The 27999-nt window shown below is 35.3% G+C and overlaps 2 protein-coding genes and 2 long non-coding RNA genes across 6 annotated transcripts in view; 2 read left to right on the top strand and 2 right to left on the bottom strand.

Moving 5' to 3' along the window:
* The window catches only part of LOC128025981 (zinc finger matrin-type protein 4-like), a 127566-nt gene that overhangs the window by 78204 nt on the left and 21363 nt on the right, over positions 1-27999 (bottom strand). The gene's annotated exons all lie outside the window — the stretch shown is intronic.
* Positions 149-1694, top strand: LOC128025980 (uncharacterized). Its single transcript, XM_052612628.1, has 3 exons — positions 149-580; positions 828-1037; positions 1242-1694. The coding sequence occupies exons 1-3, from the start codon at positions 149-151 to the stop codon at positions 1584-1586; spliced, it is 987 nt and encodes a 328-aa protein (XP_052468588.1). The 3' UTR covers positions 1587-1694.
* Positions 419-3336, bottom strand: LOC128025982 (uncharacterized). Of its 3 annotated transcripts, none has more exons than XR_008186308.1 (4): positions 3092-3336; positions 1191-1559; positions 775-1029; positions 419-559 (listed from the first exon to the last, which is right to left on the bottom strand). It is a non-coding gene; the product is annotated as an uncharacterized LOC128025982 (long non-coding RNA). The 3 variants fall into 3 exon arrangements; XR_008186310.1 differs by having other exon boundaries at positions 775-938; positions 3092-3289; XR_008186309.1 differs by lacking the exon at positions 3092-3336 and adding an exon at positions 2370-3001.
* LOC128025984 (uncharacterized) lies at positions 8790-10308 on the top strand. Its single transcript, XR_008186311.1, has 3 exons — positions 8790-8928; positions 9180-9343; positions 9514-10308. It is a non-coding gene; the product is annotated as an uncharacterized LOC128025984 (long non-coding RNA).

Raw genomic sequence — 27999 nt, 5'->3', positions numbered from 1 at the left:
GGAAAGAAAAATATATAAATAGTAAATTAGTAATAACATGTTATAAGTAGGCTATATATACAGGTCATGAATTATATTTTCATGTTTTATAAAGTCAATAGAAACATTGTGAAAGTTATAACCATACCTTTTTTGTATTATTCTTAGGATGGCAACCCCCTACAGTCAGCAAGCACCGCTGAAAGTGAAGTGTGTGGGTAGCCGCAGGAGCCAAAAGGCTTTAAATTTTGTCACAAAAGACAATATAATTGATGTTGGCGCATACAAGGTGACCACACTGTCAGCCCTCACTGATGGACAAACATGGTACACCTCAATAAAAAATGGAAGTGACCCAGAGTTTGAAGAGGGTGGGTCATATATCATAAAAAATTATACCCTCTCAAAACAATATGGCCGGCAGTGTATTTTTTTAAACCGGACCAGCAGGAAATTTAAAACCTCTCCATTGGCCATAACCGAGGATGCAGAGAGAGCTGCTAAAGAGGTCCTCTATCCTCCTTCCCCATTTGTAACCGGGGAAGAACAGGAGATCTTCACAAGACCTGGGTACCTGAGTCTGCGGGGCAATATTGAGAAAGTTAGTGAATTTAAAAGCACATTTGAATATCTAGTACATTATCCTGGTTTACTTAACCTAGGCAAATGTAAGCTATTATAATTGTGTTTCTCAATTACAGTTCTAGAGTACCCTAACACTCTTATTTGAGATACACATTTAGATGAATTAACCTTGATTGGGAATACATAGAAAATATTCAGTGTTGGGGATACCTGAACCAGGGCTGAGATACACTCATCTGTGACACTGGGCTGTTGTTTTCCAGTTGCAAGTGGCCAGGATGACTCGGGCCCAGTATCCCCTCCTGGACCTTTCTTTGAGGTCTGGAACAAAACTCCTGGAGGTAACTTTGTGGAGAGAAGAGGCGTTGATGGACCTGTACGTCGGGGATAAGGTGGAGATCAGCCACCTAAGGGCAAAAATTCAGCCCAATGGAGGAGGCAAATTTGACTCCTCAAACTATACGACTGTCAAGGTAAACAAATATAAATTTCAAAGGTTATCAAAGACAAGTAAACAGTCATTAATAAAAAATAAGAACAAATAATACAACTGCAAGCATTGAAATCTTGTGAAACATAATCAATGCATTTTTACTGTTTATAAAAAATCTAACTGTAACACTAACCTTAACCCTAAGTGTGGATGTTTTTTTTTTTTCTTTTCTTTTTTTCACCAGATCGTTGAGCGCCAGATCCTCGAAGCGGTGCTGACAATTATCGGAGTGTCTGAGGATGATAACAATATGCTCATCCTGTTGGACAGTAAACTTGAAGACTATGCTGTACCAAGCCATTTTTACCATGGCAGTATAAATGACTTGGTACAGCAGCTGCCAATTACACTGAAAGTCCAGCACATTCACAATCGTGTGCTGAAACTTGAGGCCGTGGATACAACTGAGGCCGCAGAATCCCTGGAAACAACTGAGGCCGCAGAATCCCTGGAAACAGCTGAGGATGCAGAATCCCTGGAACTTATCGAGGCCGCAGAATCCCTAGAAGTCGAAAACACTGAGGCTTAAAATCAGTTTTTGTCATGATCATCAACTTTTATTTTTGTTTTTAACTTTTGGTTTTGTTTTCGTTCTGATTGTTTTCTATTTCTAAATGTTCTCAGTATTTTACATATTATTAAAGACTGTTTGTTTGAATATCATGTTGTATGCTTCTTTGCATTCACCCTATTACATTACAGTTTGTTTGTTTTTATGGGGTATTAGAATGTTTTTTTTTTTTTTTTTTTTTCAATTTGATTTCATTTTACAAAAAAACGTAAAATGCATGATCTGTTCTCTGATTGTTTCAGGAAAAGATTCGAAGCATCAGGAATGTTGCAAACAGTGCCATCTTGTGGCAGGTCAAACCCCCAGATGTTTACAGCTCTGTTGTTTTATCAACTAAGCACAAAAAAAACAGTAATAATAATAATAATAATAATAATAATAATAATAATAATAATAATAGTGTTTAAATAAATTAATGAATAAAATCTTTCTGGATAGTGTTTCTGTCAATGTGTAAACAGGCGTAAACAGGCCTACGACCGATCTAAATTATCCAAATTTGATGCCCATTTATTAGCAACATTGCTCAAAAAGTTGCCCCGTGTATTTACTTTCATAGTGTACGCTTTCACTACTTGATTTGGTCGAGAATGAAAGCCCCTAGAATTCAACATTAGAGGCAAAAATGCCTCTATAAAAATATTTATATAATTTAACAGATGAATTTATCTATTATCATCTCAAAGAGTAGCGATTTTATACAACAGTTCTATAAATGATGTTTTATTAGTAATTACTTACATTTTAGACACATGGTTATCCGTTTTTGCTTATATTTCGTAAACAAAAATAATTCCAAACAAGTGACAGCATGGTTTAACTTGGACTCCACGTGGTGTCTTATTGGATGAATCATTCAGACTTTTAGACGAATCGGTTGACGAATGAATCAATGACTCGACTCGCTGCTTCGTTCATGAATAAATAAGCTGTTTGAATGAATCTGTTTAATCTCAGTGACTCGCTTAATAAAAATGAATTGCTGACACCTAGTGGCAGTTTTAATTTCACATTTAACGCACAGTTTTAATGATTTATATTTATAGTTTTAACGTTATGTTTAAAAACAAAGCATTGTTAATTAATTCTTAATAGATAGGCTAATAAATTATTATTAACTCCAAGTGAGTATTGGAAATGACTGATTCATTTGGAAGAATTTGACACAAAAGATGTTGCATGTATTTAACACAGCATTCCCAGAAAGGTTGAAGCGCTTATGATAGCAATTTATTTGACTAATAACTGAAAAAAACATCATTTCTGCCGATTATTGCTCTTCATATTGTTATAATGAATATCGTCAATTAAAAGAATATTAAACATTTTTTTATGTGAGAGGGAAAATGTAATACCTGTATTACAAGAACCACTTAGGAATCAGTTAACTGCTTTTTATGCATTAGAAAAACAAGACATTGCATAAAAAAAACAAAAGGATTATAAATTATTATCTTACTTACATCGTATCTATACTTTTCCTCGAGCGAATTGGCAGAATCCAGTCAGAGGTCATGACTGACTGACTGAGGTGAATAGCACATGTGAACGCAGCAAAAATAACCCGTAGTTCGTTTCTTCATCGGTAATCTGATTGGTTATTGCATTATGAGCTCAACAAAGACTTGTGTGATTGGTGCTCGACGCTTTTCTGGTACATTACAACTGTCAGATTTATCAGAAATGCATTTTGTCATTAAAAACAAAGTTGATTTAATAGGGGGATTTTTAAAAACATTTTTAAAGTTTAAGATGCAGGGAAATTTAGCAATTTATTTCCCTCATTTCCTTCACCTGGTTACTGTGACAACGCACGTTGATCATCACATTAGCTGTTATAAATATAATTAAATATAATTTTCTTGTTGCTATAAAAGTTATGAAGATTTTAAAATATGCTCCATCTATCTATCCATCCATCAAACTTTAAACTTCTAACTAATTTAAACTTTAAACTATTGTAAACTTCTTTTAAAAATCATAAACACATAGATGTTGTGGTGGAAAAATTCATTAACATTGCTTCTGTATGCCCATATATGCATGTTTTCTTAGAATTGCTGTGTAGACACCGTCTCTTATGCTGATGAGAGTTGATTTCATTTTGCCCCAACAACATATAAACTCATGAACTCATTATAAACTCTTAAACCAACAAATTAATCAACTCTGAACTCTTAGACTTATTTAAACTTATAAAATCTAAATATACTAGAATTCTATACAATTTCTAACCCATAGTTACTCATCTATCTATCTATCTATCTATCTATCTATCTATCTATCTATCTTCAAACACTATCTTCAAACTCTATCTATCTACCTATCTATCTTCAAACTTTATCTATCTATCTGTCTATATTCAAACTCTATCTATCTATCTATCTATCTATCTATCTATCTATCTATCTATCTATCTATCTATCTATATATCTATCTATCTATCTATCTATCTTCAAACTCTATCTATCTATCTCAGACTGAAAACCGTCAAACTTAAAACTTTTTAAACGTCTTAAACTTTTCAAACTTTTCAAACTTTTTCAGACTTTCTGGTCAGGCTTTCTCAAGCCAACTTAAAGTTTGTCTTGACGAACTTTTTTATCTAGTTATTAAGTTGGCTTGAAAAAGCCAACTTACTGATCTACTATTTAATCTTATTATTATTATTATTCTTCTGAGCCAAATTTTAAACACTATCTCCTCCTAGAGCTTTCAAGCTAGAACCACCAAACTCGGGTCAGACCTTCAGACTGGTCTGACTCGGGTTGCTATATCTTTTCTAACTGATCCAGCTTATGGTTTTCGTAAACCAGACTACCAAAACCACCTTAAATCCCATAGACTTTCATTGAGGGGGTACAAACTTTTGAAAAATAAGGCTTATAATATATTTAAGCTGTCTACTACCATAGCAAACCTTAAAAACTCTCTACTGAGAATACAGCTAAAACCAGCCTAAGCTGATCAGTTGTTTTGGCTAGTCTCCCAAACTGGTTTTTAAGTGGTTTTGACCACTCTCACGCTGGTCTTAGCTGGGTTTTAGCTGGTTTTTACTGAATCCACTGTTTTTAGCTGGTTTTTGCCAGATTCGCATAGAAACATGCTAACAACATGCTAGTTACTCACTTATCAGACTAGAAACATGCCTATAACATGGTTTTAAAGTGGTTTCGGCCACTGTCATGCTGGCCTTAGCTGGTCTTAGCTGGTTTTAGGTGGTTTAGTATAGAAAAATGAAAACAACATCCTAGTTACTTGCTAATCAGACTAGAAACATACTTCTAACATGGTTTAAAGTGGTTTTGGCCACTGTCAAGCTGGCTTTAGCTGGTCTTAGCTGGTTTTAGGTGGTTTTCTTTAATGAATCAACTGGTTTTAGCTAGATTATCATAAAAACATATTAACAACATGTTAGTAATTTGCTAATCAGTCTAGAAACATACTTCTAACATGGTTTAAAGTGGTATTAGCCACTGTCAAGCTGGCTTTAGCTGGTCTTAGCTGGTTTTAGCTGGTTTTCTTTACTGAATCAACTGGTTTTAGCTAGATTATCATAGAAACATGTTAACAACATGTTAGTAACTTGATAATCAGACTAGAAACATACTTCTAACATGGTTTAAAGTGGTTTTGGCCACTGTCAAGCTGGCTTTAGCTGGTCTTAGCTGGTTTTAGGTGGTTTTCTTTACTGAATCAACTGGTTTTAACTAGATTATCATAGAAACATGTTAATAACATGCTAGTAACTTGCTAATCAGACTAGAAACATACTTCTAACATGGTTTAAAGTGGTTTTGGCCACTGTCAAGCTGGTCTTAGCTGGTTTCTAACTGAATCAACTGGTTTTAGCTCGATTATCATAGAAACATGTTAACAACATGTTAGTAACTTGATAATCATGTCAAGAACATGCTTTTAACATGGTTTTAAAGTAGTTTTGGCCACTGTCACGCTGGTCTTAGCTGGTTTCTAACTGAATCAACTGGTTTTACCTGGATTAGCATAGAAACATGTTAGTCACTTGCTAGCCATGCTAGCCACATGCTAGTCACATGTTAATCATGCTAGCAACATGCTAGTTGTATACTAATCATTCTAAAAACATGCTAGAGACATACTAGCAACATGTTAATCATGCTACAAACATGCTAATGACATGCTAGTCACTTGCTAATCATGTTAATAAAATGCTAGCAACATGCTAATCATGCTACAAACATGCTAGCAACATGCTAATCATGCTAGCAAAATGTTAGCGACATGCTAGAGACATGCTAGCCACATGCTAATCATGCTAGAAACATGCTAATCATGCTACAAACATGCTAGCAACATGCTAATCATGCTAGCAAAATGTTAGCGACATGCTAGCAACATGCTAGAGACATGCTAGCCACATGCTAATCATGCTAGAAACATGGTAGAAACATGTTAATCATGCTACAAACATGCTAGCAACATGCTAATCATGCTAGCAAAATGTTAGCGACATGCTATCAACATGCTAATCATGCTAGAAAAATGCTAACAACATGCTAGAGACATGCTAGCCACATGCTAATCATGCTAGAAACGTGTTAGCAACATGCTAATCATGCTACAAACATGCTAGCAACATGCTAATCATGCTAGCAAAATGTTAGCGACATGCTAGCAACATGCTAATCATGCGAACTTTTTTATCTAGTTATTATTATTCTTCTGAGACTAAAATTATCAACTCTAACTCCTCCTAGAGCTTTAACTCTACAGACTCCAAACTCGGCCCAGCTCTTCAGACTGATCTCGCCGGGTGTGCTATATCTTTTCTAACTGATCGGACTTATACTTTTCATAAAACTGAAGATTAAAAATCATAAAAATCCCATAGACTTGCATTGAAAAGCCTCTGCTCATCTGAACATTCCGTGAACTCCAACTGTCAAAAATTCAAATCTAAACACACTGAAGCCCATTAGACTCAATCAGACTAACCTATGTACTATTACTAACCCATTCAAACTCATTCAAACTCATCTATCTATCTATATTCAAACTCTATCTATCTATCTATCTATCTATCTATCTATCTATCTATCTATCTATCTATCTATCTATCAAACTCATCTATCTATATTAAAACTAATCTATCTATCTATCTATAATCAAACTCATCTATCTATAATCAAACTCATCTATCTATCTATCTATATTCAAACTCATCTATCTATCTATATTAAAACTAATCTATCTATCTATCTATCTATCTATCTATCTATCTATCAAACTTATCTATCTATATTAAAACTAATCTATCTATCTATCTATCATCAAACTCATCTATCTATATTAAAACTAATCTATCTATTTATCTATCTATCTATCTATCTATCATCATCTAACTCTATCTTTCTTCTGACTCTATCTATCTATCTATCTATCTATCTATCTATCTATCTATCTATCTATCTATCAAACTCATCTATCTATCTATCTATCTATCTATCTATCTATCTATCTATCTATCTATCTATCTATATTCAAACTCATCTATCTATCTATCTATATTCAAACTCATCTATCTATCTATCTATCTATATTCAAACTCATCTATCTATCTATCTATCTATCTATCTATCTATCTATCTATCTATCTATCTATCTATCTATCTATTCAAACTTATCTATCTATCCTAACAACATGCTAGTCATGCTAAAAATCATGCTAGCAACATGCTAGTCGCATGCTAATCATGCTAAAATCATGCTAGCAACATGCTAATCATGCTAAAATCATGCTAGCAACATGCTAATCATGCTAAAATCATGCTAGCAACATGCTAATCATGCTAAAATGCTTTGTTTTTAAACATAACGTTAAAACTATAAATATAAATCATTAAAACTGTGCGTTAAATGTGAAATTAAAACTGCCACTAGGTGTCAGCAATTCATTTTTATTAAGCGAGTCACTGAGATTAAACAGATTCATTCAAACAGCTTATTTATTCATGAACGAAGCAGCGAGTCGAGTCATTGATTCATTCGTCAACCGATTCGTCTAAAAGTCTGAATGATTCATCCAATAAGACACCACGTGGAGTCCAAGTTAAACCATGCTGTCACTTGTTTGGAATTATTTTTGTTTACGAAATATAAGCAAAAACGGATAACCATGTGTCTAAAATGTAAGTAATTACTAATAAAACATCATTTATAGAACTGTTGTATAAAATCGCTACTCTTTGAGATGATAATAGATAAATTCATCTGTTAAATTATATAAATATTTTTATAGAGGCATTTTTGCCTCTAATGTTGAATTCTAGGGGCTTTCATTCTCGACCAAATCAAGTAGTGAAAGCGTACACTATGAAAGTAAATACACGGGGCAACTTTTTGAGCAATGTTGCTAATAAATGGGCATCAAATTTGGATAATTTAGATCGGTCGTAGGCCTGTTTATGCCTGTTTACACACTGACAGCAACACTATCCAGAAAGATTTTATTCATTAATTTATTTAAACACTATTATTATTATTATTATTATTATTATTATTATTATTATTACTGTTTTTTGTGCTTAGTTGATAAAACAACAGAGCTGTAAACATCTGGGGGTTTGACCTGCCACAAGATGGCACTGTTTGCAACATTCCAGATGCTTCGAATCTTTTCCTGAAACAATCAGAGAACATATCTTTTTTTGTAAAATGAAATCAATATGAAAAAAAAAAACATTCTAATACCCCATAAATAAAAACAAACTGTAATGTAATAGGGTGAATGCAAAGAAGCATACAACATGATATTCAAACAAATAGTCTTTAATAATATGTAAAATACTGAGAACATTTAGAAATAGAGAACAATCAGAACGAAAACAAAACCTAATCAAAATAAAAGTTGATGATCATGATAAAAACACATTTTAAGCCTCAGTGTTTTCAACTTCTAGGGCTTCTGCGGCCTCGATAAGTTCCAGGGATTCTGCATCCTCAGCTGTATCCAGGGATTCTGCGGCCTCTGTTGTTTCCAGGGATTCTGCAGCCTCAGTTGTATCCACGGCCTCAAGTTTCAGCACACGATTGTGAATATGCTGGACTTTCAGTGTAATTGGCAGCTGCTGTACCAAGTCATTTATACTGCCATGGTAAAAATGGCTTGGTACAGCATAGTCTTCAAGTTCACTGTCCAACAGGATGAGCATATTGTTATCATCCTCAGACACTCCGATAATTGTCAGCACCGCTTCGAGGATCTGGCGCTCAACGATCTGGTGAAAAAAAAAAAAAAACATCCACACTTAGGGTTAAGGTTAGTGTTACAGTTAGATTATTATAAACAGTATAAATGCATCGATTATGTTTTACAAGATTTCAATGCTTGCAGTTGTATTATTTGTTCTTATTTTTTATTAATGACTGTTTACTTGTCTTTGATAACCTTTGAAATTTATATTTGTTTACCTTGACAGTCGTATAGTTAGAGGAGTCAAATTTGCCTCCTCCATTGGGCTGAATTTTTGCCCTTAGGTGGCTGACCTCCACCTTATCCCCGACGTACAGGTCCATCAACGCCTCTTCTCTCCACAAAGTTACCTCCAGGAGTTTTGTTCCAGACCTCAAAGAAAGGTCCAGGAGGGGATACTGGGCCCGAGTCATCCTGGCCACTTGCAACTGGAAAACAACAGCCCAGTGTCACAGATGAGTGTATCTCAGCCCTGGTTCAGGTATCCCCAACACTGAATATTTTCTATGTATTCCCAATCAAGGTTAATTCATCTAAATGTGTATCTCAAATAAGAGTGTTAGGGTACTCTAGGTTAAGTAAACCAGGATAATGTACTAGATATTCAATTGTGCTTTTAAATTCACTAACTTTCTCAATATTGCCCCGCAGACTCAGGTACCCAGGTCTTGTGAAGATCTCCTGTTCTTCCCCGGTTACAAATGGGGAAGGAGGACAGAGGACCTCTTTAGCAGCTCTCTCTGCGTCCTCGGTTATGGCCAATGGGGAGGTTTTAAATTTCCTGCTTGCCCGGTTTAAAAAAATACACTGCCGGCCATATTGTTTTGTGAGGGTATAATTTTTAATGATATATGACCCACCCTCTTCAAACTCTGGGTCACTTCCATTTTTTATTGAGGTGTACCATGTCTGTCCATCAGTGAGGGCTGACAGTGTGGTCACCTTGTATGCGCCAACATCAATTATATTGTCTTTTGTGACAAAATTTAAAGCCTTTTGGCTCCTGCGGCTACCCACACACTTCACTTTCAGCGGTGCTTGCTGACTGTAGGGGGTTGCCATCCTAAGAATAATACAAAAAAGGTATGGTTATAACTTTCACAATGTTTCTATTGACTTTATAAAACATGAAAATATCATTCATGACCTGTATATATAGCCTACTTATAACATTTAATTACTAATTTACTATTTATATATTTTTCTTTCTATATTTCTATTACTGTACTTTTGCATAATATCTTTTTTTTCATTTTCTTTATAGTGTTTCATTAATTTGTGAAATTATCTTTTTTTTTTTTTACTTCATATTTCACAGGAATGTATTTATTCAAAAATACAATCTAATGAAGTAAAATTTCTAATGAAGTAACGCTTTACCTCAGAAAATGAACTCAGCCTTAGCCATAACCCTATAGACGGCCCCTTTTTCAATACCTAACTTTTTTTTTTTAATTAATAAATATTTAAATCGCAAGAAATGTTAATCAACTTCCAATTAATAAGTTAATCACGCAAATACATTGCTTGTGAAATACAAATTTACCTCAGAGAATTACATTTCCTGCCAGGAAGAGGAAAAAGAGCAGCCTCTGACAGGATTCATTTTTTAAACTTCATACTCTGACAGGACTTCTCTCTTTTTTAACTTAATATTTTACAGGAATCTATTTATTTATTCATTTAGTTGATTTATATATTGAAAGTCATTGATAAAATTTCTAATGAAGTAAAATTTTTCCTCAGAAAATGAAATTTCCTGTCAGATAATGGAAAGAGCTTTTTTCTGACTTTTTTATTATTTGTATTTATTCATTTATTTGTAAAATAACCTTTCTAAATACACAAATTCATCAATACATGTTATATCTTCTGTCTCACCTTATAATTCAGCAGGGGAACAATAGCGCCTTCTCTGGTAAGCGGTGGAGAACTGCTGCGGACTGAAGAAGACTGGCTGTGCACGTCTTTTAAGCGGGAATCCTGCTGCTCGCACCCTTTGTGTGTGTCTCCGGGTGCGCGCGCGTGTGCGTGTTAATGTCTTTAACTGATAAGGAATTTTATTTATATTATTTGTTATATTATATTCTTTGTGATTTTATGATATTATAAGCATCTCCTGCGCTGTCTGTGTGTGCGCGTTTTGATAAATATTTTTAACTTGTAATTATTTTTATTTATTGTAATAAATATTTTAACTTTGAATTAATTGTATGTATTGTACTTCATATTTTAAACTTTAATTTTATTTAAAAGGAAAAAGGCTTTGCACAGTTTTTAACAGACTCTGGCGGATCTCCTGCTCTTTGTGTGTGAGCTCGCTTTGATGAATATTTTTAACTTGTAATTAATTTAAAATAAATCACTATTAAATCAGTTTTGCCTGCAATTGTTATTAAATTAACAATAAATTACCCTATTTCCTATTTCCCCACTTTTTATTGCTGATTTCTATCTTGTCTAGTTGATGCCTAATGTATTAATGAAACATTTCCGTTTTTTATTAACTGACTGGGTGCGCGCATCTCCTGCGCGTGTGTGCGCGGGCGCGTTTTGATTACATTTTTAACTTATTTTTATTTATTGTATTTTTTACTTTTAATGACTTTTAAATGTATTTTTACTAATTAAACTTGATTATAAGTGTATCAGGGTTCAGTATTTAAATGGAAAACGAATATAGCAGCCAGCTGGCCAATGAGACACTGGAACTGCATAACTAATGAGCTGTCAATCATCCTGGATTCATCCGGTCCAGTGGTCCTTCCTTCAGGTGAGTACTGAAAGATTTCTGAGGTAATTTTTCATTTAAAGATTATCAAAATAGGTGAGGGTCAATGAATTTGAAGTGGTTAGCTTTATTTATTTGTACTAAACGTTTTGTTACTGCTAAAACATGAATAAAAATGTTAATTTACGTTAAGTATTATGATAATTCGTCTTGTGAGGGAACTGCAGGAGATTCTGTAACGGTTTCTGTCTTTTTTATTTTGTCAAAAACATTAACTGATGTGCGCAATGTACGGTATTTGATGGATAAGCAGTAACAAAACGGCAAATTTACTATGAAATGAGCCCCGGATGTATAACGCAAGGTAACAGTTTACGTTACACTTAACTTAGGGAAAAAATAAGTTTCCTCCCGTATGGCCGTGACTAAACAACGTCCCTCGACTTCAAAAGTGGGCTTAATTGGACAAGCATTGATGGATTGTTATATGTTTACTTCACATTTATTTTGAGAGTAGTATTATGTTTACCAAAAAGCAAGGTGATGTGAGCATTTTAAAGCGCTAAACATGATCAATGTCTGTTTCATTCATACTCGACGCCGGAGGGCGCCCTCGCGCAGCAAGTCCACAGAAGTTAGGAATATTCGCGCCGAATCTAGAACTCAAACAACCATATGCCTACACCAAGTAAAACATGACGTCGCTGGGAGCCGCCGGTGTGGGTAGACTAATAGAAAATAATGTGTAGATCTTTAAAGGCACGGCGCCGTGGTCCCCGTCCAGTGACCGCCTCATACGGATGTCATGAATCTCTCATATCGCGGTAAAATAGAGATATTGACTTATGAACTATGGAAACAATAAACAGCCGTTGACAACAATGGTTTGTCTGTGTTCTTCAATTAATCTCAGGTATTTCCATAAGAATTATGTATATTTCTAATACAATGCAAATGGATAGTATGAATATAATAAATGATCATGTGTTAATGCTCAAGTTTTTACTGCAATAGCAACTAAAGCTACTTACAAGACAAACTTAATGCCACTTACACAACTCATGCTCATGTCCATCTGCACCTGTATTTGACCTATTTCTTTCTTTTCCTTTTGTGCAAAGAAGCTGTTGCTCCTGCTGTGTAAGTATTTGATTGACAGCCTAACAGATTCTCCATATTTGCATTTAATCACTGCAAAAACCTACCTTCACATAGTTTCAAATATTATAACAACAGAATGATTTACAGAGACGAAGAACATGGACATAGATTGTGATGTGTTTGATTGCATTTGCCTTAATTTGTTGCTATTTTGTAACTTTGTGGTAAATCAATAATTTATGTATTCAGATCAACAATTTATGTTTAATAAGTTATTCTAATACATGTCAGTACACTCAAATCTATGTAATAGATTAGCATATTACTGAATCATATAAGTGATCTCTTCTTTTTCTCCCTTTTGCTTGTCTGTAAATCTGTTATGTCTCTGCATCTTTGGTTGCCAGATCATTGCATCCTCTGTGGTAAGTTATCCTTTAACTGTCTGTCTGACATTAACTGACTTCTTATGCTGGGTACACACCAAAAAATAATCTGGATGATTTTGGGCCAATTTTCCCCCTTCCGACAATCCTATGTCCTGATTATCTTGATGGTTCTATTGATTATCTTATCAGATTTTCCCTTGGTGTGAGATGTGTTAAGACTGTCCGAAACCTGATCAGAAGAATGTAGGAGCCACCCCAATTGCAAATAGTAAATATTCAACATGTTTAATACTTACGATCAGAAATCCTGATGTGTTGGGGGAACCCCGAGGACAAACGCGTGCAAGCTCTGGAGATAATCAAGTGAAACGAAACAATATCCAATCAGAAAGCGAGATGATGGAAGACGGAAGAAGTCATGGTACAGCACAAAGTGAAATCATCTGTAACTTATACAGACCATGTTACCACCGTCTCCATGACTTCACCCAAAATCTTTTCTTTTTTTCCATGAATTTTCTATGAAAATCATTCCACACACTATAATTGCAATTTCTTCCTGCATATCGTCCGCTATGCTTATTCTGAAGTCTCCCAAGATTTTGCACAGTTGACAGATTGAGACTCTGGTTGAAAATCCGTTTGTGGTGTGCTGTCTTTGTCACATCATGGCACACCACACACTACAGGAACTAAATGGTTAAACAATTTCAAATTGTGTTCTATCACATTTTGAAAATCTTATAAGATGTGAAAATTTTTTTTTGGTGTGTACCCAGCATAAGGTTTTGCATCTATGCTATGTCAGCAAGTACTTAACATTAAATAACATTTGTGTGCAGAAGATCTTAATGGTTATTTATTATATTTTTTAGGTTGTGTTGTCCTCCCTACTGCCAAGTGGTCCTCAGAACCTTCTATAAAAGGTAATTCACACACACACACACACATACATTATATATATATATATTTATTTATTTATTTATTTATTTATTTATTTATTTATTTATTTATTTATTTATTAAATGGGGTGGCACGGTTTGCTGCAAAGAAAAACCTGAACCGTTCGGTTGACCACACATGGTTCGGCACGCCCTGGGACCGTGGTTCAACTTAAATCTGACAAAGAATCTGTAATAAGGTTTGCTATAAATAGCACGTAAAACAAACAGGGTTCATGATCTAATATATGTTTCTGTTGATGGATGTGCATTCTGGAATCCCAGACATTACAACAGCGATGAGGAAAAACAAAACAAAAAAACAACCCTGGACAAACACTTTCCTCTTGTTTAATGTGATTGAAATATACTGGAATATGAGCAGTCATTTATTCCGTCATCATCCGGGTGCTGATAGTGCATGCGCACAGATGAGACCTGAATAAGCACACGTTAATATGTGCTTAAACTAAAGATATTTAAACTTTTGACAGTTTACACATTCAAGAGCCACAGGATGCGAGCTCGCACGTGCAGAGAGAAGATTTTTGCATGCGCTCACCTGAAGCGCGCAAACCCACGCCTGAGAACGCTCACAAATATTAAGCTCTCTCTGAAGTATTGTGTTTAAATGGACAAATTCACACAAAAATTATGTCAAAATGCCCATCTAGGTTAGTTTCCTACAGCAGACATAGCCAGCTGAACATAGGCCTGCTGTATCAGTGCATTCTCTTAAAGTGACAGTCTTTATATTAATCGAATAGCAACAACAAAGAAATCTCTCACTGCTCTTGATTAAAAAGCTTTTGTAACTTTAATAAAGAATAATCTTTAATTTATTCCCTGCAAAATGCAATGCTGTTTTACATTTTATTACTTTATTCAATTTCTGTACCTAAAAACTTATGCTAGACCTGCCTAAAAAAAAAGAAGAAAATCACTGTTTATTGTTTGTATCTTTACTCTATTGTATTTATTTGTGTTGTTGCTTGTAGTTGGATAGAATATTCTTCTTTTTTTATTTATTAGAAAGTATCGTTTTGCAATAAACATAGCACATACTGAACTGTATGGAAAACCGTGACTCTAAAACTGTGAAACAAACCGAACCGTGCCACCCCTATATATATATATATAAATACCCAGTACTGGCAAAAAGTTACAATGAGCAAATTTTTTAAAAAGAGTTCTTTTTATTTCACACTCTCAATTAAAAAACCTTCAAAGAAACATGTGAATTGTCAAAATGTAACTATCGTTCAGGTACCAGTATCAGCCCTTGTAGATATTTATTTATTTTCATTTATTTATAGGGTTGAGGCTGCGTTGGCTGTCTATGCAAGTAACATACGCACAACATGTTAATTAGACATATCTTTATTTTGAAATGTACAGTTCTACATATTCTGTAGCTTTACATAGACGTCATAGCCTTTAATGTACAAACCTGATTCCAAAGAAGTTGGGACACTGTTCAAATTGTGAATAAAAACAGAATCCAATGATGTGGAAGTTTCAAATTTCAGTATTTTATTCAGAATACAACAGATGACATATCAAATAATATAAGTTTATGAGATTTGTAAATTATTCCATTTCTTTTTTACTCACAATTTGTACAGTCTCCCAACTTATTTGGAAACGGGTTTGTATATAGAATAATGAGATGACACATTTAGCCATTAGTAACAATTATAACGTTTATTTTGAGAGGCATTTGAAAGTTCATGTAAATGTGTTGAGTAAAAACAAGGTGTCATAGCTTAAAGGAACAACCTGATTTGTGTGAGATCTGAACAAAACTGGTGTCTTTTTTCCTACAGTAGATTGGACATCTTTATTTCCATCGATGTAAGAACTATTTTTAAATTTAGGCTATTGCTAATCTAATAGCTATTGCTATCCCAATCATCAACCATAAATGCAGTTAATTTCATACAAATCTAATTCAGCCATATGCATTTTGTATAAATTTTTTATTACATTGCCCCCCTCTGTACAGTAAGTAACCATTTTATAAATTATTATATTAGAATTGTTTTATTATTACAATTTATTTAACTGCTTAGTCTTTTTTTAAGTGCAATTTTATATTCCTGTTGAATAAGAATGTTATTAACTTGTTCTTTTCTGTGTGTGTGTGTTTCTGTGTGTGTGTCCTTTACTGTCCTGTTCTGTTCTGTCCTATCCATACCTTTATATCCATTTTTCACTCAAACATTTATCTTGCTTCAATCTCTACCTCTCGCCCATTCTGTTCTTTCTCTTCCAAACCAAAAAACAACCTGCTGGCTGCTAAACCCCCAAACGCTGCTGCACTGCTTGCTGCTTCGCTTGCTTGCAACCCAAAACGCAATCTTACCCAAAACGCAAAACCCAAAACGCATGAACCCAAACGCAAATGCATGCTTGCTAACGCATCTTGAAAAATAAAGCCACCCGAAAATACTTGAAACCAAAAACTCTTTGAAAACCAAAACCTGATTGTGAAAAACCTGATTGTGAAAAACCTGATTGTGAAAAACCTGATTGTGAAAAACCTGATTGTGAAAAACCTGATTGTGAAAAACCTGATTGTGAAAAACCTGATTGTGAAAAGCTTGAACATCAAACCCAGGTGAGAATAGTGAACTACACATTCAGAAACAGTGAAGAAATTTCCAGATTTCACAACGTTGGAATATCAACAATTTTAAAGTACAAAATCTTTTTTTGATTAACTTCAAATGAATTCATTTACTGTTGTCTTGTTATATATCAAATATTGAACTTTTCTGTAGAACTACATAAAAGCATTATCTGTGTTCCATTTCAAGTATAAGTGAACATCAATATATTTATCCATTACTCAGACACATTTGCTTGATTCCAGTACTGAAACATCACCATGCCAAGAAAAGGAAAGAGAAGTGAATCTCAGAAACAGCGCAGAAAGCTACAATCTTCATTGGGCACCACTAACAGTACCAACTCTGTATCAGGTATGAGTGAGGAAAACCCATATGTGCTGTCTGTTAAAGCGTCTCACTGTCAGACCGATGCGAGGTACAATGTGTACTCCAGAGGACGTCAGTGTACTTGTAATTCCTTAATGTTCCTAGCAGTCCATAGTGAAAGAAATGAGCTACAGAGTTTCGATTTAGATAGCATTTTACAGAAAGGTGATGCAGTCTACACTAGTGTCAAACAAGCTCTGCAGAGCAAAGGAAAATTTGTGGGTAACTTTTTAAATTTTGACGAGCTACCAAAGATAATTGAGACAAACACTCGCTGCTACAACATCCTGAAACATCCCCAGAGGTTTGGATTTCTGAGAGATACACCTGCACTAGGCAACTATGAAAATCTTGAGAATACTTTGCAGTGTCTCAGAGCCGATGTCAGTGATGCTTTGCTGTTGTGTGGAAACTCATGTATCGCTGTATTCAGAGATCGATCAGGGAGGTTTGGTTATTTTGATTCTCACTGCAGATCAATATATGGAATGCCTGTTGAAGAAGGCACAGGCACAGCGGTATTCCTGACGTTTTATCAATTACAGGATCTTGTGGACAGGCTTTTAATATTGTATCAAGGATGTTTTGATTTGAGAGACCAGGAAGAGTTTGAGCTGCTGCCTGTATCATTCATTAGCATGATGACTGAAAGCTGTGTACGTACTGAAGTCTCCCTGAACTGCTGTGATCTTGAAAATGATGTGCAACCATCCGTCTCATTTGAGAACAGAGCTATGTCAAACGATGAACAATGCTCATCTGCTGATGCCCCACAACAGTATTTTCAAGTCCAAGATCCAGTTCAACAACTCTCTGAGACTGCTGTTAACAGAGCCACATCAACTGATGAACAAGCCCACTTGACTGAAGTCTCCCCGAACTGCGGTGACCTTGAACTTGATGTGCAACCATCTTTCACATTTGAGAAGAAAGATCTGTCAAATGATGAACAATGCTTGTCTACTGATGTCCTACATGTTCAAGTCCAAGATCCAGTTCAACAACTCCCTCAGACTGCTATTAACAGAGCCACATCAACTGATGAACAAGCCCACTTGCTTTATAAAGATAAAATGGAAGTTCAAATTACTGTCACTCAAAATCAAGATAAATCTAAAAATTTACCATTGAGTGAACTTTCTTATAACATATTGTCACAGGATCAATTGGCATTTTCAGCTCCAAATCACCAGAATTCACAATTCGCAGTCAAGCAGACAGAAAAACTGAACAAGACTCGAAAAAGAAAGTTATACTATAAAAAATGGCATAAAGAAATGGTTCAGAGACAAGGTGTTTATGACAAAAAACAGGCTGTACGTGAAGTCTATGATTATAAAACAAGTAGTGAATACAGACAAAGACAAAGCCAAGCCATGAAGAACAACTATAGGAATAATATTAATTATAGAGAAGAACGCAAACAAGCAATGAAAAACACCTATAAAAATAATGAAAAATACAGACAGAATAAAAAGTGTAAAATAACCTTAAATTACAAAAGTGATGAACAGTTCAGAGAGAGACAAAAGAATTATATCATTCAGAATTACAGGAATCGGGAACAGTTCAGAGAGAGACAAAAGAATTATATAATTCAGAATTACAGGAATCGGGAACAGTTCAGAGAGAGACAAAAGAATTATATCATTCAGAATTACAGGAATCGGGAACAGTTCAGAGAGAGACAAAAGAATTATATCATTCAGAACTACAGGAATCGGGAACAGTTCAGAGAGAGACAAAAGAATTATATCATTCAGAATTACAGGGACAATGTTAAGTATAAGGAACAGCTTAAGCAAAATCTTGTTGACAGATATTTAAAAGATCCAATTTTTAGGCAAAGGCAAAAAGACCATTACACAAACCGATGCAAAAATGATCCTAACTTCTATAAAAGAAGAAAGGAAATTTTTAAACAGCATTATCACTGTGATGCTCATTTCAGGGCTCGTCAGAAAGAATATTATTTATTCAAATCTAAATGCAAAACATCTGCCCTTAAGGTACTTCACAAAGTACATAGTGCACAAGAGATAAAGTACAAATACAAAAAAATGTATTTGATGCAGCGGCAGAGAGAAACCGTACAAGATAGCCAGCATGACATAGTACAAGATCCAGGCATGTTAAGAGCCTTAAATGTTTTCAGAGATGTTATAAAACAGGGGCCAACTTATGTCTGCACATGCTGCGCCAGAGCACTCTTCTCCAATCAAGTGCGTAATTGTGTAGTGCATAAATATAAAAAAAATCCTACAGTTGCTGCACTTTGCTTGACTGGAAACTATGTTCACATCTGCTCTGACTGCCCTGATCGATGTGCCTTGGAGAACATGAAAACAGAATGGATCTGTCACAGCTGCCATACGACACTTTTGAGAGGTACAATGCCAGATATTGCTGTAGCTAATATGCTTCAGTTCACTCCCATTCCTTCAGAACTGTGTGATTTGAATATTCTAGAAAGACATGTCATTGCAAAGTACATTCCCTTTGCGAAAATTTTAACACTTCCTAAAGGCCAACAGAAAGCTATAAAAGGAGCTGTAATTTCTGTTGCATCTGAAGTGGAAACAACAGTAAATTGTTTACCAAGGCCCAGAAGTGAATCACAGCTGCTTACTGTGAAGTTGAAAAGACGTCTGTGCTACCAAGGTCACTATCAGTACCAGACTTTGAACATGCGTAAGGTCTTGTCTGCTTTAAGTAAACTAAAAGAAATGCATTCAGAATATAAAGATATCATCATTAATGCAGCACTCTCAGAAGAAGAAATGTTCAATGAGCATGAACCGTCCACAAATGACATCAGTGCTCCTGATGAGGAAATGGATGTTGAGAGCAGCAGTCAAAATGAGAACACTGAAGATCAGAGCAATGAGAATCAACACAATGATTTAAGTGATGACCCTGAGAATACTGCAGAAGAGCAATCGAGAGGCCTTGCTTTGGATACATGTCTTCAGCCCCCAGATCTTGGTCAGCAGCTGTTGTCTTATGATGACGGAATATTTTGCATTGCCCCAGCATCGAAAAATAGTCCTGTTAGCATTTTCAAAGTTAAAAAACTTGAATCAATGTCATTCCCGGTTCAGTTCCCTGATGGGAAAAATACCTTTGATGAGCCTGACAGAGCAAAACATGTTTCCCCCAGCAGATACTTTAACACAAGGCTATTTTCTATTGACAATCGTTGTGCAAGAGACACAAACTACATCTTCTTTGCTCAGTTTGTCACTGAAATGCATATGGCAACATCTAGTATGTCTATCCAGCTGAGAAAAGCAAAACCCATGACCCGTGATGGACGCAGAATAAACTGTTCACTGCTGCAGGATAAACAGGAGTTAGAAAAGCTTGTGAATAATAAAGAGGCAACACGTTTCATGCAACCATTAAGAGGGACTCCAGCATACTGGGAGAAAACTATGCGTGACTTATTTGCTATGTTGAGACAGCTGGGCACTCCCACATTTTTCTGTACGTTTAGTGCTGCTGAGATGAGATGGCCTGAAGTGATTACTGCTATTAAAGCACAGCAAGGTGAAACTGTGAACTTTGATGAATTAGACTGGTCTGAAAAATGTGAAATCTTGAGAAGCAACCCAGTCACAGCCATGCGCATGTTTGAAAAACGCGTTGAAGCCTTAATGAGAGATCTAATCATGTCACCCGCACGGCCTATCGGTGAGGTAATTGACTTTTTTTACAGAGTAGAATTTCAGTTACGTGGTTCTCCACACATTCACTGCTTATTTTGGGTGAAAGATGCTCCAGAGTTTGAAAATGATGAAGATCAGGATGTTTGTGATTTCATTGATAAATATATATCATGCAAATTACCAGATCCAAACAAAGACCCAGAACTGCATAGAATTGTAAGTGAAGTACAGATGCACAGCCGTAATCACTCAAAATCCTGTAAAAAGAACAAGAAGCACTGCAGATTTGGATTTCCTAAACCACCCATTAACCGAACCACAATAACCCGCCCCAGACCTCCTCCTGCAGAAAATTCTGATGATGAGAATGGATCAGAGGAAAGAGATTATGCCACCGTCGCAAAAGAACAGCTACAGAAGGTGTGGGATCTACTGAATGACTCAAGTCAGAGTTTTGAAACCATTACACAGCTACTGAATCAAGCAAACTTGACTTATGAAGAGTATGAGAAACATATTGAGGCTCTGTCTACATCAAGTTTAATAGTTATGGAGAGACAACCACAGGACTGCTGGGTTAATGGGTACAATCCAATGTTATTAAGAGCTTGGAATGCAAACATGGACATACAGTTCATTCTGAACCCCTACAGCTGTATCATGTACATGCTCTCGTACATTTCAAAAGCTGAACATGAGATGAGTGATTACCTGAAGAGAGTGGTAAAAGACTCAAGCCATGATAACCTGTCTGACCGTGAGTGCATGAAACAGGTCATGAATGCCTATTCAAAGAACAGAGAAGTCAGCGCTCAAGAGGCAGTCGCTCGCACATGCAGTCTGAAATTGAAATCATCATCACGTTCTGTCATTTTCATACCCACTGATGACAATGCTGTAAAGATGAGTTTACCAATGAGGTACTTACAGACCATGGATGATGATGTGGAGAATGTGTGGATGACAGGATTGCCAGACAAGTACAAGGCAAGACCTAATAGGACTGAATTTGAGAACATGTGCATGGCAGAATTTGCAAGTGAATACCGTATTGTTTATGGAGGACAGACAAAAGGTAAAAATGTTTTGCCACTTCAAAAAAATATGGGACGCATACAGAAAAGAACAAGGGGAAAGCCTGCTGTTATTAGATTTGCTCGTTTTTCACAAGAAAAACATCCAGAAAAATTCTATGGAACTCTTCTAAAACTTTACCTACCATATCGCAGAGATGAACAGCTGAAGTCCACAAGATTCACCACATATGAATCATTTTATGCATTTGCTTCGGTAAAACTACCAGGCACTGATGAACTGCAGCGTGTGTTCGACATTGTGAATGAAAACCGTAAGAAATATGAAAAACATAATGAGGCTATAGAAAAAGCAATTGAGGATTTTGAACAGAATGGGCCAATTGAAGATGCATGGACTACACTGGCACCTGCAAATGAACTGATCAGATTGGAGAGCATTATGGAGCGTGAACCCACTGATCCTAATGAAGTGAATGAGCAAGAAGACGTTCCTGAATACACAGCATCTACCTCTGTCAGTAACACAGCTATGCCACTCATGGAAACTGCCCAGCTAAATCATGCACAGATTCGCAGAATGTACCAGAGCTTGAATCAAACACAAGCTTCCATATTTTATGCTGTGCGAGACTGGTGCAAAAGATGTGTTTCTGGTGAAAGCCCACAACCGTTTCAGTATTTTTTGAATGGAGGAGCCGGAGTTGGTAAATCACACGTTATTAAATCTATTTATGCAGAAGCATCCAAAATCCTGCGTAGGCTTCCATGCATGAGAGAGCATACTGACATTTCACAGCCTACTGTTCTTTTAACCGCCTTCACAGGCACTGCAGCCTTTAATATCTCAGGTAAAACACTGCACTGTCTTTTGAAACTCCCAAGAAGCTTGAAGCCTCCTTACCAAGGCCTGGGAAACAGCTTGGATGAAATGAGGGCAGACCTTTCTAATGCACATATTTTAATTATTGATGAAATCTCAATGGTGTCAAAACAGTTGTTTGCATATGTGAACTGGAGACTGCAACAGATTAAAGGAAACCAGAAACCTTTTGGTGGATTGTCCATACTCGCTGTTGGTGATTTTTTCCAGCTGCCACCACTTGGAAGAGCAAAACCACTCTGTGTGTATGAGGACCATGTGTTGGACTTCTGGAGAGATCATTTTCAAATGATAACACTGACACAGATAATGAGGCAGAGAGATGATCTTGCATATGCTGAGCTACTCAATCGTCTTAGGGTGAAACAGAAGCACGAAAAACTGACTGATGCAGACAAGTGCATGTTAGAAGCAGTCATAAGATCATCCCCTGAAGAGTGTCCTATTGATGCATTACACATCTATGCAACCAATAAAGAGGTAGACAGTCATAATACTGAAGCCATATCCTCGCGCTTTTCAGATATCATTAACCTCGATGCGCATGACTACAAAAAAGATCCACGAACAGGTGAGATGAAAAGGCAAGCTGTTCCATTAAAAGGAGACAAACGTGATCTAATTGATACACTACAGATTGCTATTGGTGCACGTGTGATGCTTACTAGAAATATTGATGTAGAAGATGGACTGGTTAATGGAACTTTTGGCAATGTGGCAAAAATAACAGCTCAAACTCAAGGTGGTGTTCCTGTCATTCAATCAATTGGTCTTCATCTAGATAATCTGACTGCTGGACAGAAACATCGCAACATAGCACCTGCTGGAAATGACAATATTGTCTATATTGAGAGGTCAGAGGAACCACTAAAAAAAAAAGGAACAGTTCGAAGGCAATTCCCCATGAAACTTGCTTTTGCTTGCACAATCCATAAAGTCCAAGGAATGACAACAGATTGTGCTGTTGTATCTCTAAAGCGCATATTTGAATCAGGCATGGCATATGTTGCACTCAGCAGAACAACAACACTCAGCGGACTGCACATTACTGACTTTGATGAAAATAAAATTTTCTGTGATCCAGAAATAAATGCCTCTTTGAAGAACATGACAAAAGCAGATTTTCTGAATATTCAACCCATCCTTCACATTGTACAAGATTCAAAAATGAATTCTGCTCTTAAAATCATTCATCATAACACAGAGGGACTGGAGTGTCATTTAGATGATTTGAAATGTCACCATGAACTTTTACTGGCTGATGTTTTGTGTCTCACTGAAACACACCTGTCAGGCTCAGCTGTTCCTGCATACCTCCAGCTGGATGGATACACCATGTACAAACGCAACAGACATGCATCCTACACAAACTACACCCATTTGGCAAATAAGAAAGGTGGTGGAGTGGCAATTTATGTGAAGAACAACTTTCAAGTTTCTCCTCTGATGTACATACAGAATGTTACTGACCTGGAATATTTGGTTTTGAAGATAAAAGCCCCCAAACAAGCACTTCTTGCAGTGATCTACAGACCACCCAGTTATAATTTAGCAGACTTTTTGGCAAACCTAAATGCACTCTTGACATCTCTGGAGATCATGGATTTCAAGCCCATTATAGTGAGTGGAGACTTTAATGAAGATCAGCTGTCTCTTCACAACAAACCTATTCTCAATTTGTTTGAAGATAAAGGATACACTCAGCTAATCAGCACCGGTACAACAGAAAACAACACTCTTTTGGATCCTATTTTCGTAAGTGGTTCACACTCAAACGTAAGAGCAGGAGTTCTACAGACATATTACAGCTATCATGATCCCGTGTATTGTGTTTTAGATTAGATACATCATGTATACAAAAGTCTGCATAGATCTCTCATTCAACACTTATGTAAATTTATTTTATAATTTCAAGACATAATAAATCTAATTTTGAGAAATAATGCTAATGCAAATACAAATTAATTCAGTGTATATTAATAAACATCACATTTTGTGTGTTTTGGATCCTGTTTTCGTAAGTGGTTCACACTCAAACGTAAGAGCAGGAGTTCTACAGACATATTACAGCTATCATGATCCCGTGTATTGTGTTTTAGATTAGATACATCATGTATACAAAAGTCTGCATAGATCTCTCATTCAAAAGTCTGCATAGATCTCTCATTCAACACTTACGTAATAAATCTAATTTTGAGAAATAATGCTAATGCAAATACAAATTAATTCAGTGTATATTAATAAACATCACATTTTGTGTGTATTCCATGTGTGCATGTGTGTGTGAATGTGTTAAATAGGGAAGGTGTGTGTGTGTGTGTGTGTGTGTGTGTGTGTGTGTGTGTGTGTGTGTGTGTGTGTGTGTGTGTGTGTGAGTGTGTTAGATAAAGAATGAATGGAGAGTGAATGTCCTTTCCAAGGATCGCCACCTTGACGTGGTGGAAAGGCTTGTGTGTTCCAGTGATCCCAAGAGTAAGTCATTCTGGAGATTTTTACTCCAGTTTGTCATTCTTAAGGGTGAGGTACCAGACTAAGTGCGATCCAAATGAGCATAAACTGAATAAAATTATATTTAAGCATAAATGAGTTTGTCATTGTTGATCATTTTATAACAAATAATGTGTGGCCATCACGGGCAAAATTCCGATAGATGTAAATAGTATGTTTAGATAGATAGATAAGATAGATAGATAGATATATAGATAGATAGATAGATAGATAGATAGATAGACACAGTCAGAAGATAGATAGATCTAGGGTCCCCAGGAGTGGTTGCTAAGGTGTTGCTATGCGGTTGCTAGGGTACCCTGAGTGGTTGCTGATGTAAATAGTATGTTTAGATAGATAGATGAGCATGATTTTAGCATGATAAGCATGCGACTAGCATGTTGCTAGCATGATTTTAGCATGATTAGCATGTTGCTAGCATGATTTTAGCATGATTAGCATGTTGCTAGCATGATTTTAGCATGATTAGCATGTTGCTAGCATGATTTTAGCATGATTAGCATGCGACTAGCATATTGCTAGCATGATTTTAGCATGATTAGCATGTTGCTAGCATGATTTTAGCATGATTAGCATGTTGCTAGCATGATTTTAGCATGATTAGCATGCGACTAGCATGTTGCTAGCATGATTTTAGCATGATTAGCATGTTGCTAGCATGATTTTAGCATGATTAGCATGTTGCTAGCATGATTTTAGCATGATTAGCATGTTGCTAGCATGATTTTAGCATGATTAGCATGCGACTAGCATATTGCTAGCATGATTTTAGCATGATTAGCATGTTGCTAGCATGATTTTAGCATGATTAGCATGTTGCTAGCATGATTTTAGCATGATTAGCATGCGACTAGCATGTTGCTAGCATGATTTTAGCATGATTAGCAGGCGACTAGCATGTTGTTAGCATGATTTTAGCATGATTAGCATGTTGCTAGCATGATTTTAGCATGATTAGCATGCGACTAGCATGATTTTAGCATGATTAGCATGTTGCTAGCATGATTTTAGCATGATTAGCATGTTGCTAGCATGATTTTAGCATGATTAGCATGCGACTAGCATGTTGCTACCATGGTTTTTAGCATGACTAGCATGTTGTTAGGATAGATAGATAGATAGATAGATAAGTTTGAATAGATAGATAGATAGATAGATAGATAGATAGATAGATAGATAGATAGATGAGTTTGATTATAGATAGATAGATAGATGAGTTTGATTATAGATAGATAGATAGATGAGTTTGATTATAGATAGATAGATAGATGAGTTTGATTATAGATAGATAGATAGATAGATAGATAGATAGATAGATAGATAGATAGATAGATAGATTAGTTTTAATATAGATAGATGAGTTTGATGATAGATAGATAGATTAGTTTTAATATAGATAGATAAGTTTGATAGATATATAGATAGATAGATAGATAGATAGATAGATAGATAGATAGATAGATAGATAGATAGATAGATAGATTAGTTTTAATATAGATAGATAGATGAGTTTGAATATAGATAGATAGATAGATGAGTTTGATTATAGATAGATGAGTTTGATTATAGATAGATAGATAGATTAGTTTTAATAGATAGATAGATAGATAGATAGATAGATAGATAGAAAGATAGATAGATAGATTAGAAACTGTCAGATTATAGATAGATAGATAGATAGATAGATTAGAAACAGTCAGATTATAGATAGATAGATAGATTAGAAACAGACAGATTATAGATAGATAGATAGATAGATAGATAGATAGATAGATAGATAGATAGATAGATAGATAGATAGATAGATAGATAGATAGATAGATTAGAAACAGACAGATTATAGATAGATAGATAGATAGATAGATACATAGATAGATACATAGATTAGAAACAGTCAGATTATAGATAGATAGATAGATTAGAAACAGACAGATTATAGATAGATAGATAGATAGATAGATAGATAGATAGATAGATATATTAGAAACAGACAGATTATAGATAGATAGATTAGAAACAGTCAGATTATAGATAGATAGATAGATAGATAGATAGATAGATAGATAGATAGATAGATATTTAGAAACAGTCAGAAGATAGATAGATAGATAGATAGATAGATAGATAGATAGATAGATAGATAGATAGATAGATAGATTAGAAACAGTCAGATTATAGATAGATAGATAGATAGATAGATAGATAGATAGATAGATAGATATTTAGAAACAGTCAGAAGATAGATAGATAGATAGATAGATAGATAGATAGATAGATAGATAGATAGATAGATAGATAGATATGGTATGATAGATGAATTTGAATGAGTTTGAATGGGTTAGTAATAGTACATAGAATATGTACACAGTACATAGACTATGAGTTTAATGGGCTTCAGTGTGTTTAGATTTGAATTTTTGACAGTTGGAGTTTGACGGAATGTTCAGATGAGCAGAGGCTTTTCAATGTAAGTCTATGGGAGTTTTTATGATTTTTAATCTTCATTTTTATGAAAACCGTAAGTCCGATCAGTTAGAAAAGATATAGCACACCCGGGGAGATCAGTCTGAAGAGCTGGGCCGAGTTTGTAATCTGTAGAGTTAAAGCTCTAGGAGGAGTTAGAGTCAGAAGTTTTAGTCTCAGAAAAGGAAGAATAATAATAATAAGTTTAAGACGGATTTCAGTAAGTTGGCTTTCTCAAGCCAACTTAAATATTAATAATGTAGAAATATTATATTTTTAGAAAGCAAAATAATTTTTTTTTTGATAAATGTAAAAAACATTTTTATTAAACATTGTTTTGAGTGTCTTGTTTTTAATATTAGTAGTAATAATAATAATACTTGTTCATGAATATTTACATTTTGTCTATTTTTTTTCACA

Source organism: Carassius gibelio, chromosome A13, assembly GCF_023724105.1.
Source record: "Carassius gibelio isolate Cgi1373 ecotype wild population from Czech Republic chromosome A13, carGib1.2-hapl.c, whole genome shotgun sequence".
Lineage (NCBI taxonomy): Eukaryota > Metazoa > Chordata > Actinopteri > Cypriniformes > Cyprinidae > Carassius > Carassius gibelio.
This window is presented reverse-complemented; position numbering and strand designations above follow the sequence as displayed.

Excerpts from the sequence above, each read along its gene's own strand:
- LOC128025980 (XM_052612628.1), top strand. The coding sequence starts at position 149 with ATGGCAACCCCCTACAGTCAGCAAGCACCGCTGAAAGTGAAGTGTGTG. Across the intron at positions 581-827 it reads TGCGGGGCAATATTGAGAAA|TTGCAAGTGGCCAGGATGAC; the intron begins GTTAGTGAATTT and ends GTTGTTTTCCAG. Across the intron at positions 1,038-1,241 it reads CAAACTATACGACTGTCAAG|ATCGTTGAGCGCCAGATCCT; the intron begins GTAAACAAATAT and ends TTTTTTCACCAG.